This window comes from Limulus polyphemus, unplaced genomic scaffold (genome assembly GCF_000517525.1).
Source record: "Limulus polyphemus unplaced genomic scaffold, Limulus_polyphemus-2.1.2 Scaffold1872, whole genome shotgun sequence".
NCBI classification, from domain to species: Eukaryota; Metazoa; Arthropoda; class Merostomata; order Xiphosura; family Limulidae; genus Limulus; species Limulus polyphemus.
The window spans coordinates 117,922-129,478 of record NW_013667482.1 but is presented as its reverse complement, the minus strand read 5'-3'; the positions used below and the strand labels follow the sequence as shown (position 1 = coordinate 129,478).

At 29.0% G+C, this 11,557-nt stretch overlaps 1 protein-coding gene across 3 annotated transcripts in view; it reads right to left on the bottom strand.

Annotated features, from left to right (window-relative positions):
* LOC106465214 (BTB/POZ domain-containing protein KCTD3-like) overlaps positions 1-11,557 on the bottom strand; it is a 65,415-nt gene that overhangs the window by 24,485 nt on the left and 29,373 nt on the right. For all 3 annotated transcript variants that reach the window (XM_022393070.1, XM_022393071.1, XM_022393072.1), the window contains exons 6-13: positions 11,143-11,201; positions 10,347-10,427; positions 9,357-9,746; positions 8,133-8,229; positions 7,497-7,687; positions 6,528-6,643; positions 5,140-5,227; positions 4,569-4,685 (exon numbers count right to left, since the gene is read on the bottom strand). In XM_022393070.1, coding sequence (XP_022248778.1) covers positions 4,569-4,685; positions 5,140-5,227; positions 6,528-6,643; positions 7,497-7,687; positions 8,133-8,229; positions 9,357-9,746; positions 10,347-10,427; positions 11,143-11,201 — 1,139 coding nt within the window. The remainder of the gene's footprint in view (positions 1-4,568; positions 4,686-5,139; positions 5,228-6,527; positions 6,644-7,496; positions 7,688-8,132; positions 8,230-9,356; positions 9,747-10,346; positions 10,428-11,142; positions 11,202-11,557) is intronic.

Below are 11,557 nucleotides of genomic sequence, written 5' to 3'. Positions count from 1 at the left end.
GTTTAATTTCGTACTTTCTTTGAGGGGGATGATGACATGTTAAGAGAAAATGTGTCACATTGGTCACACTAGTGGAAATTCAGGATTTTGTTAAATATTGCCTTGTAGAATTAAGAACTTAAAATGTGTGTACTATTAAAATATAGAATATTAGCCAAGATTTTATGCTATTCTAATTGGTATGACATAAACAAAAACTAGTTTAATAAAGTTTTGAGTGTAAGACACTAAAAACCTTGTGTCATACACAGTAAAAGATACCCGGGGTGATAGAGTTAATAGCTTGTTTCTTTTGCAGTTTGAATCTTTTCAAACACAAAGTTACAACTTTTACATATCGATGTAACTCATGACGTCATGAATATTGTTACGCTTAAAAGAATACACTCATTATAGTGGAATAATTCATGCATGAATGCTTAACTGAACTATAATATTAAAGATTCAAAACTCAACAAATTATGAGTAAAGCTTGAATATAATGGTAGCATACACTTCCATAAGCTTACTAATGTTAGTTGAAGAAGTGGTGCTTATTTGAGTGAAAAAATTCACCAGTTATTTTTTATTGATAGTTTAGCTTAACATTTGTATAATACCAAACATTTAATCATGAATGATCTTAGAACTGCTACATAAAAAAAATTTGGCATATAATTCTACCACAATACAAATATATATATATATATAATCAAAAATATAAGACAAACCAATATTTTTAAAATGGCAAGTTCTTGCCAGAAATTTGTATTGTGATAATAGTGACTTATCAGGCAACTGACATATCATTAAGTAAGTCCAATATGACTAACAACACTAATGTTAGACACACTGGTTCTAGTGCTTCAACACATTTTGCCATTTAACACTGTAACAAAAAATAATTTAATACTTAACTTGATCTAACTACCAGCTGGATACCACTACTTTTTAATTAAAATTCCTCTGTACTTTTCCACTAACCCTTACTTAGCATGCCAAACTGTAAGATTAAATATAGATGTCAGCTTACCCATACATCAATATAAAAATAGAAGATGGGATTGTTATCCAAACTCATAGTTCCCAGACAAATGAAGACTGGAGTTCCAGACATCTCAAAAACAAATCAAAATAGCAATCTAAAGTCAATAAAACCTTTCCATTATTTGATATAAGTAATTCACCATCTTACAATCAGCCTCTAAAGAAAGTTGAATAGTGTAGACAAATTGACAAGTGAAATATATCTAAAGCTTCTAGAGAAATGCATCTCATCAGAAACAAGGTGCATCAAAACAGCTTTCATATTAACAACCATCTGGGAAACATCACTTACCAAGTGAAACAAAAAAAAATACAAACCATGAATCAGCATCACACTGTATTAGGGCTGTGTTTGAAGGTGTGTTCTCTAGCCAGTAATTTGAAGATAGTTCTAAACATATGAAGAGTCATCAGGCAGCATTCAAGCAGTGTCAGAACGTTTTTCTTGTTTAAACAAAAACACACAAACACACAAAAAAAGTTATATGTAGCAATTATTTCCATGCATTAAAGCAGACTATTATTGTGTGGTACAAGGAGATACATTTAATGGCTGCATTGCTTCAATAATATGTACTAAGTGCCTAGTGTACAAGACGTGAGAAATGTTAGAATAAGTATGAAACATAAAATATAAGCTAATAGTAATAACTTTAATGTACCTGTACACTTTCCACTCCCTAAAGTGTGTATGTTTAATTAATCAACAATGTTGTTAACAAAAAATTATGACTGATAATAACACTCTACCTTTTCACTTTTTGTTATAGTTGGAGGTCCACATTTATTTGGCTATTAAACTGTTACTCTTCTGTTCTGCTGTTTATTCATTATGTTTATCAGGTAAATTATTTAAATTAATACTATCAAAGGCTTGAGCCTTTATTCAGTAATGTGTTCCAAACCTTTTAAAATCAAAATCTTCCATTCATTACATCCCTGTACTGTATAATGACTCAGTTAAAAGTGCCTATAACACTTGCAATAAAATTCAAATCTGATTCTGATCTGGCCAAATACAATGCAATCTATTAATTCATTACACAATCAAAATACTAATGTAAGCTTTCATGACTACATTATGCTTACCATTCAATGCCAGTGTCCTCCTTTTGTTACTTTAAACAGTAAGGACACATCTTGTTTCTGGTAAATGACATCAGGTAAATGTACTTTATTTAATAATATTATAAAATGTACTTTTTTCCCCATATATTTCTAAAGCTTACATCAACTTACAGTCAATTTATATATATCCAAAAAAAAGCTGAAATGCTATTTCTAATGTTCTATAAAAATGCATTACTTTCTTTAACACATAAAACAGCAATCTCTATAATAATATGCAGAGTTCAGTTTTACTGTTAAGAAAAAAATTCAGAAGGTACTTTTTCAAGTTCTGAAACTAAATCTGCAAGGGGAAATAAAACAACATCAAGTGTTAAGTTCTAATCCATCTAATACACAAAATGTTATACAAAAATTCTCAACAAGAAGTTTTCTGCTAGAATAAATATTTAACTAAAACAATTTCAGGCTGCACATTAATAATAAAGTAATAGCAGTTTACATAATGTATGCTTTTTGCAATTTGAAGTCATTCTAGAAAAAACAAGGGTAATTTAGATTTATTTTATTTTTTATGGTTATGAGGTTGGTCAAATTAACTGAATGCATATAGAGTTCAGGAAGAGAAAATAACAGCTAAAATATCAATTTTTACTGTAAAAAAAATAATTTATTTAGGAGGTTTTAGAGATTATGCAAATTAAATTGGATAGTTTTCAAATGAAGAAAAGTATTTTTAATCTAAATAAAAAAAATCACTTTACTCTTGGAACAGTCAACATCTTGACTCCATACTTGCAAAATTTTGTGAAGATACACAAAAAATATTAAATGTTATAGTATGGATACTCTAAAGGTCAATTTGGGGTCAAGATTTAGGTCGATTCGACCGAGCCCATAGTGAGGGTTAATAGGTTACCACCTCTTTTCTGATTTCAGAACTTGCCTACAATTCTAAACCTGATAATTATTCTTAGAAACCACTGTTATCTATAAACTGAGACATGCCTTCAATGAAACCTATAGTAATGGGAAGCTTTTATTGACATTTTAATAACTTCTGATTTCTTCTTTTTATGACTTTACTACTTACAATTCAATACTTAAAAGACCATTTGAAACCATTACAACAAATAGACTGAGATCAAGTCCTTATCAATAAAAATTCAGCTCCATGGAATGTTCAAATTATGTGAAGATTTTTATACATTTTCATCACATAAAATATATAAAACTTTCAGCAGTAGTTTGAAAAATAGTAATCCCTAATGTTACTTGATAATGAAGTTCACGCTTATAAACAAAAATAAATTCATAAACCAAATTTACAGTACAAAAAAGGAATAGAGAACAAGACTAACATTTCAAAAATAAAGAACAAAAATGAGCAGTACTGTGATAACATTACATGTAAATATGATCATACGTAGCTTCCTATATATTGCGATCCATCAGAATAACAAATATATATGCACTGTTCTAAGCCAAAATCTGAAAATTTCTTTATATAAGTAAGAGCAATAAAGACTAGGAAAGAAAAATTATGAAAAATAGAGATACCGAACAACAACATAAAATAACAATTGTAGGAAGAATATATTTTTATTTGAACTTTACATTAATTTCAGTCTTTAGAAGCTAGAAATAGCTTGAAATCAAAGTAACTCAGAAAAAAATTTTTTAATGTTAATTGTTTGAATTATTTGTTGATTTAAGAGAAAAAAAGTTTTAAGTTCTAAATTTAGACTTTTCTTCCAGATGATTAAAAATAAAGATGTCACATTGCATCTTTCTCATGATTATGATGAAACACAATGTTATGGTATTCAACAAACTTTCATAATTTGTGTTGTTTGTAAGCAATTTTACTTAGGAATTAGCAGACTAAAATTACACACTACTTTGATTTAAAAAAACGTTGACAATATCATATAATAATAGGATTTTGCTTTGTCAGCATGAAATAAAGAATATTTCTGAAGTATATTCCTTTAGGTACCCTTCTTTGTGTGCATGTGTGTTACTCTTAATGTTTTAAAAAAAAAGCCTTGTGGTTAACATGAAACTACAACAATAAGATAATATTTCCAATGTGAAAAGCTACATATTCAAAATGTAATATTCATGTTTCTATATCACTCAAAGGATAACTGGAAAACACGTACCATTTAGCTGAAATATTCATATATTTGCTATATCAAATACAATAATAGTCAACAAAAACATATCCTTATCTCAGTTTGAACCACATATGAACTAGATTTTAATTAGAATAATAATCAGGATTACAGCATAATCCACACACACACAACAACAAGGTGAATCCTAAAAGTTATTATGGTCAAATACCAACCTTATTATACCCCTGTGGAACCTAAACTAAGGTAAAACGCCATTAAAAGGTAAACCATAGTCAAAGTCGAATACCATAAACTAAAAAGAAGTTTAACTGTGAGTGATAGGCATTTACTTACTTGTTTTAGGGGTTAAATATACACTGATAGCAGTTATAACATCAAAAGAAGGGTCACGATACAATTCTGTTACCAATAGGTCATTGTCTTTCATCCTCAAGGGAAATTTTTGCATATCTAAAAAATAATAATAACAATTTTTTAGTAAAACTATCAACATATTACATGTTTTATCTCAACTGTCAAGATAACATACTAAATTTATTCCAACTATCAGTAAAGAGATTTCATCCCAATGTTCTGATTTTCCTCAACTGTTTTTTAAAACACAGATCACAAAAAGTTTATTGCATATATGAAAAGTTTTAAAAGACTAGTTTGTGAAAGCCGACTTTTATTAAGTTTGGATGATTACTATCAACAACAACATATAACAGAAAGCATAATTTTTTGTATGTAAGTTTTAAAATATTCCCTAAAATTTATCAGCATACCTACAAAAGTACTTAGTAGTAGTTCTTTTCATATTTAATGTAATTATAAATTGATGGGTAAACAATAACAGCAAGATTAACAAAATTTTCCACCAACAGTAATTTAGGTGATAATGATCATATTACTTGGTCCATACCTATATAATATATTGATCCATTGTTACAGCCAAGGAGAAGGAATGAACCAGCAGTGTCAAAACTTGCTATTGGAACAACATCTTGGATCTAAGAAAATTCTGATTTATTTGTCAGAACAAACATTAAAGACAAAAAAGTTCAAAACAAGAACTTTCAATGTTGGGTAAAAATATGGAATTTTATGATGTCAATCATTTTTTGAACTTTAACTAAATGATATAAATTACAACAACTTTTATAACTGTCACTAAGCCCCCTAAAAATTACACTATAACTGGTACAAAATTATTAGTTAATGCAACATTTACTAAAGTTTAAAAAAAATCACAGAAGTAATCTGTCAACAAATCTCCAAAAATATCAAATACTACTTCCAAAATGTTCTTCCTCTAAAGTTAAAAATCATGTAGTTACCAACTTTCAGGTATTAAAGCTATTATTTGAAAACTTTCAAATATATAGTAACTAGTTAACATGATAGCATAAAATTATAACACTACTAATACATAATACATCTTTTTAAGTAATATGTATTTGTTTTTTATTCATAATGAATATATGGAAGAGAATACAATACAAATTACAAAATTTTTTTGTTGGTCAGGGCTTCACATAAACACTAGCCTGATAACTTGGGACAAGTAAGTAATGCATATGGACTTGTTGCTGATATGGCACAATACTGTGATGAGGCTTTATACCAAGTAAATGTTTAATTTATGTTTGTTTATATATATTGACATATTTGATTTGTTGCTTCTTCACAGTGAAATGGTGATATTAATTTCTAAAACTCAGCAAGCTCAAATTGTTTATTTCTGAAAGCAGAAAAATAATTTTACAGTCAATTTTAAAATTTTAGATTTTAAGCATTTTAATTGTTTTAAACATATTAATGTAACAGACAAGTCTTGAAAAAATAAACAGTGTAAAAGTATCATAACTTGTGTTTTACAATATTTAGTCAGGTTCAATCAGAATTTCAATCTCTAATTCTACTTTGTGACTGACAAACAACTTTGTCATTGTAAATTATACATTTTGATATTTTAGATACAATTATACCTTTAACTTTTAAAGGTGTTTGCAATGTATGGAGTTCTACAACTACAACTCCAAATAACTTGTACCAAACAGTTAAAACCTAAAATAAAGGTTTATTATCGTGTCTTATGTAGGCAATTGGAAATATATTGTAACTTTACTTTTAATCACTTTTATGAAAACAGTCTTGGATTTCACAATATTACCCAATTAATTTTTGAATGTAAACAAATAAGAAGCAGTAAATACTTTGCACTTACAGTGAACCCTGTCTACATATTGATAAAACAAAAAAAGACTCAAAGAAATAATTTTTTATGTGCTATTTTAACAAACAGCTCACCTGCCAGTGTTGTGTCATTGCATGCCAAACCCCAACCTTCCCTGTGTGACTCAGTGCCACAAGCTGACTTCCAATGAAGAATAAATAATCAACCGGCACATTCAAATTGAAAGTCCCTAGGGAAATTAAAATAAGAATACAAAATTTTTCATTCCTCAACTATATTTAAGCACTAGGTATTTTTGGGTATGATGGACTACACTGGTCACTTAAGCCTCATGCTAAAAACAAAATTTCTTGAAGATAGTACCAACTAAAAATAAACTTTTTTTTGTTGTTATAATTTATTTTTTGAAATAATATGTACTTTACTTGTAGCAGGTTAATGAGGACTTTGAGCATAATACCCATCAAGTTTGAACTATCATCACTGAGAAGTGCTTAATTATCCCCAGCATCAATATCACAAATGAAATTTCTTCCTTTTCTTTCACACTTGTGGCTATTTCAGAATAAGATTAAACCTTTAATAACACATTAGTGTATACTACTTATGTAACAGATAACAATGTTTGAAACATTAATATCCATGTAAGCAGCTTCACAAATTGTACCAAATTAAATTATATAACAAGGTTCTTTTAGCCCACATCTAAAAATACTGTACTGTATTATTCTTAAAAACTGTAACCCATAGTATAAACAACTACTAAATATCTAAAGATTTGAAATCCATTTTTTAAAGTACAATGATCAATGAGGAATACACCTCTTTTCTTAAATACTTAAAATGAGTCATTCAATAATACCATTAACTACATATGAAATGTAAGGATGTTGCAGTACCATGAAACATTATGTGAGGAACATGAATGCATCATGTATATAAACCTGTTACTACAAGAATTTGTAAACACATACCTATTTGCATACAACATGATGTTTATTACACCTTAGTAAGAAAAACTTTAATGCTACTACTGTGGTGTTTATATGAAAGAAATGAAAAAAAAAAAAAGGCCAGCTCACCAATATCAGCTCGGGCGCCATCTTCACTTAGACCCCAAAGCCTCACTTGAGGCCCACAAGAGATAGCTAACATCTTAGTACATTTCTCTGGCTGGTTGGTAGCAACTTTGGCATTGAGAGCTATTCTTTCCACTACTGGTTCAATATGAGGACTAACAAATGCTCTTTGCCAGCCTGTCGAATCTTTAAGTCTATACATTTTAGATAAAAATTAATTAATCAATAATGTGAAATAATAAGTTGGTACAGAAATTAGTTTAGAGTATTTTATACAAAAATGAATTATATAAAAAAACTGAAATATATATGGAATTTAGCACACTTTACCTCTTTTTCGTGCTTCACTACAAAGCCTGTGTATATTCTAAATGTACGTTAGTTTATCCTCAAAAGAACTATTATGCCAGCAATATCATTAAAATAACTACTTATTTAACATAAATAACACCCAAAAAGAAAATAACTTCATGTATTCCCTTCTCAATAAAAGTATTTTTAGTTTTTCATTTATTATACTTTAAATTTTTTAAACTTTTTTGATTTTTATATCACCTCCAAAAAAAAGAAAACAAGTTTGAATAATTTGGGAAAGAAAAAAAGTTTCCAGACACAAATGAAGAAAATTCAAGTACTTACCTATAACAGGCTACAAAATGTGCATATGCAACAGCTATCCAATTATGATGACCTTTCACAATTCGAACTCTCAGAGGATCGGTCCATACTGGTGTTCCTACAATGAAAAAAAAAAGAGAGACTTTATACAAAAAACTTTCTTATTTTACATTACTTAAATATTAAATTAAAAACACAGAGAGCAAATGCTGAGAACTAGGCATATAATTGCTCTTTGCCAACCAGTTTAATCTTTAAGTCTAAACATTATTGATGAATAAACAAATTTATCAATAATATGAGCTAAAGAATTGATAAGAAAATACTATAGAATACTGTGAAACAATTTAAATTTTTAAATCTGTACATGATGTGTTTCTTCCATTATAAATGGCATGACAATGGTAACATTTAGATTTGATATTTCTAGTGACTAGAACAAAATTATAAAATGTAATTTTTCATCACTGATTTTCTAAACAGAACAACATATTTAGCTTCTAAATTATGGAACCAAATTCACCATGGTTCACACAGGGTAATGGAAAATGTCAAACTTTTCAGGTCCAGATTTACTGCTTTAAACAGAACTGAGCTCCATCAGAATTAAAGAACTTATGTTTTATTATATGTTAAAAAAAAAGGCAGTAACAAATGTTCTAGCAATAACAGTAACACCTGAACTAAAGAAATAAACAACAACACTTATTCAAGCAAAAAAAAAAGACTATGAAACAAGCCATTAAAAGAAATTACAACTGAACAAAGTTCTGACAAATTCTTCATTATTTACATTTCTCTAAGTACACCTCAGCTTTTCCCAACTTCAATTTAATAACAAGTGTCTTTCTCTCAAATGCTGTATTTAGCAAGAACTAGAAACTCGCTTAGCATATAATTTAAAACTAAATATTTATTAAACATATTACTTCAAATTACCAAAAGGACAACAAGTCAAACTGTCCTTTGTTGGCTGCTGAACATGAATTAGGAAAATTTTCCATTGAATTAAGTATGTTATAAAGTGGAATTGAGAAAACACTTAGAAATAATGGAATGCAATTGTGTGGGGGGTTCATGAATGTGACATTGTGAGAGTGTTCTCAGTAACAACATGAGTGTGAATCTTTGCTTTGTTGGCATAGGACATGTCTGATACTAAACAATGGTATTACCTGATACACCATTTAATGCAATTAGTATTATTAGCATTTAGTGGTACAATTTGTTCAAAGAGAATCATACCATGAGATCCAAAATATAAGCCTAAGTCTCCTCTTAAAGATTTAGTGAAGTCTGCCGATGAGTTCCGTGAATGTCGTAGATCTAAAGATGAAGTTCGAGAATGACCTCTACCCAAAGTCCTTAAGTCTGAAGAGCTACGTGAAAGTTGGGACATATGGACTCGATTGTCTACTGAAGAATTTCGTGAATGTGATGCTGAGGGTGGGCGAGATGATGCAGAAGAGCTTTCCGTTGTAATACGTAAAACTGAGCCTGGCTTGGCATCAGAAACATTATTCGCCTGAACATTACCACTAGGAGCAATATGACATTCGGGAAGAATGCGAAAATTTGCTGCCTCTTTCTTATCTAAAGTCCCACCATACGTTGGAGGTTCCCCAACAGGAACAGCTAGCAATACAAAACAATGAATATATATAAAAAAAAGGCCTGGGGCCTAAACAATACTGAAGACTATAAGTTAGTGAATTTCAAACAGTTAAAACCATGCAGGTTATAAAATTTTATATCAAATTAACTTAATTCAAAATATGAATTCTGTATAATCATTCTTAATAAAAAGGCATTTTCTAATGTGATGAATGAAAATACACAAACTGATATATTCCATGAACATGCTTCATTCATGAGTTTATCACCAGAAAACCCGGAAAATACATGATATCTACTTTTTACCAACAACATCAACAAAAAAACACACACGATGGTCCCTAAGTAAAGAATTAAAGGCCAGACATTTCACATAGAAAGCATCTTTAATACTGGTTATTTTTTAAATGGTGTAAAACAACTCTTAAGTTCAACTCTCTCACACACACACACAAAATTACTAAGAGTATTTGAAAGACATGAAACATATTTTGTTCACATAACCTGGTTAGTAATATAAATCCAACTGAATGAAACTTTACATCCAAATCACAGGATGTACTGACAGATAACAATTGGGACAAGATGAATATAAAATTCTGTATCCTAATTCAATCTTACAAGGAGGAAGAAGATATCCATGAAACAGAACATCCCCACAAGATGACTGGTTGAGATCTTCACAGAGAATTAGACGTTTCACTGAAAAACAATAACAACAAAGAAACATATGAATCAAATCTTGTTTCTCCTTCTCTACACATGTAAAAATCTACTACAATATAAAAATGCAGAACTTTATGCTACTTTATGCAATATATGTTTCATAAATTTATTTGAACTTCCTTCCTTAAGAGGAAGAGATGAAAATGGTTTAAAAATTGCCTTTTACAATTATATTAAATGACCAGTTACTCCTTTAAATAAATTTATCTTTAAATTCACTGCATATGTTTACTAGTAAATCTTCCTTACATTCTTACGATGTTCAGAACTTTGTGAAGCTTTATGCAAGTTTTAAAATAATCAATAAATATAAAAGAATGTGTGTGTGTGTGTAAACATGGTTATCTTGAGAAATAGTTCTTAATACCAAATATATTTTCATTAGAGAATAAGAGCTCTGTGTTATCACCTATTAATTTGATAATGTTGTCTCAAATTGAATTAAAATAAGTAATCTTCAAACAATTGGTTGGATGTACTTTACACACTGACAAGTAGGATGAACAAATAACACAGAAATGTAATGTCACCATAAATGTAAAACACAGGTTATTTAACACATGATATAAAGCTCTAGAAAAAAAAGCTCCATGTATTCCAGTTTTGAAGTTAACTTAGTGAGAGAATATAACACATTGCAAATTACTGGAAGTTTATCAAACGAAGTGGAAGTTTTAATAAACATATTTACCCAATGGAGTGATTCCATAAAATTCTCCTTCATGCCTCAAAATTCCAATGTCAACATCCCTTATATAGAATGATATACAAAATTATACATCAGTTGGTATGAGAAATAGAATTAGTATTTGATACATCAATATTTTAAATGAAGTATTTGTTATAAAAGTTGCATTTATTTTATAAGTTATAGAGCTGAAGCAACCTTATTAACATTTCTCACTTGGTACATCAAATACAATTTTTTAACATTAATATTTTGTTAGTAATTGTTTACTTGCAGCTGCAACCATTTATCCAACATTAACTAATTAAAATTTCAATATCTGCTCAAGATACACATATATATGTATGTATGTACATGTATGTATGTATATGTGTGTGTGTGTGTGTGTGTATGTATATATATATATATATATATATAT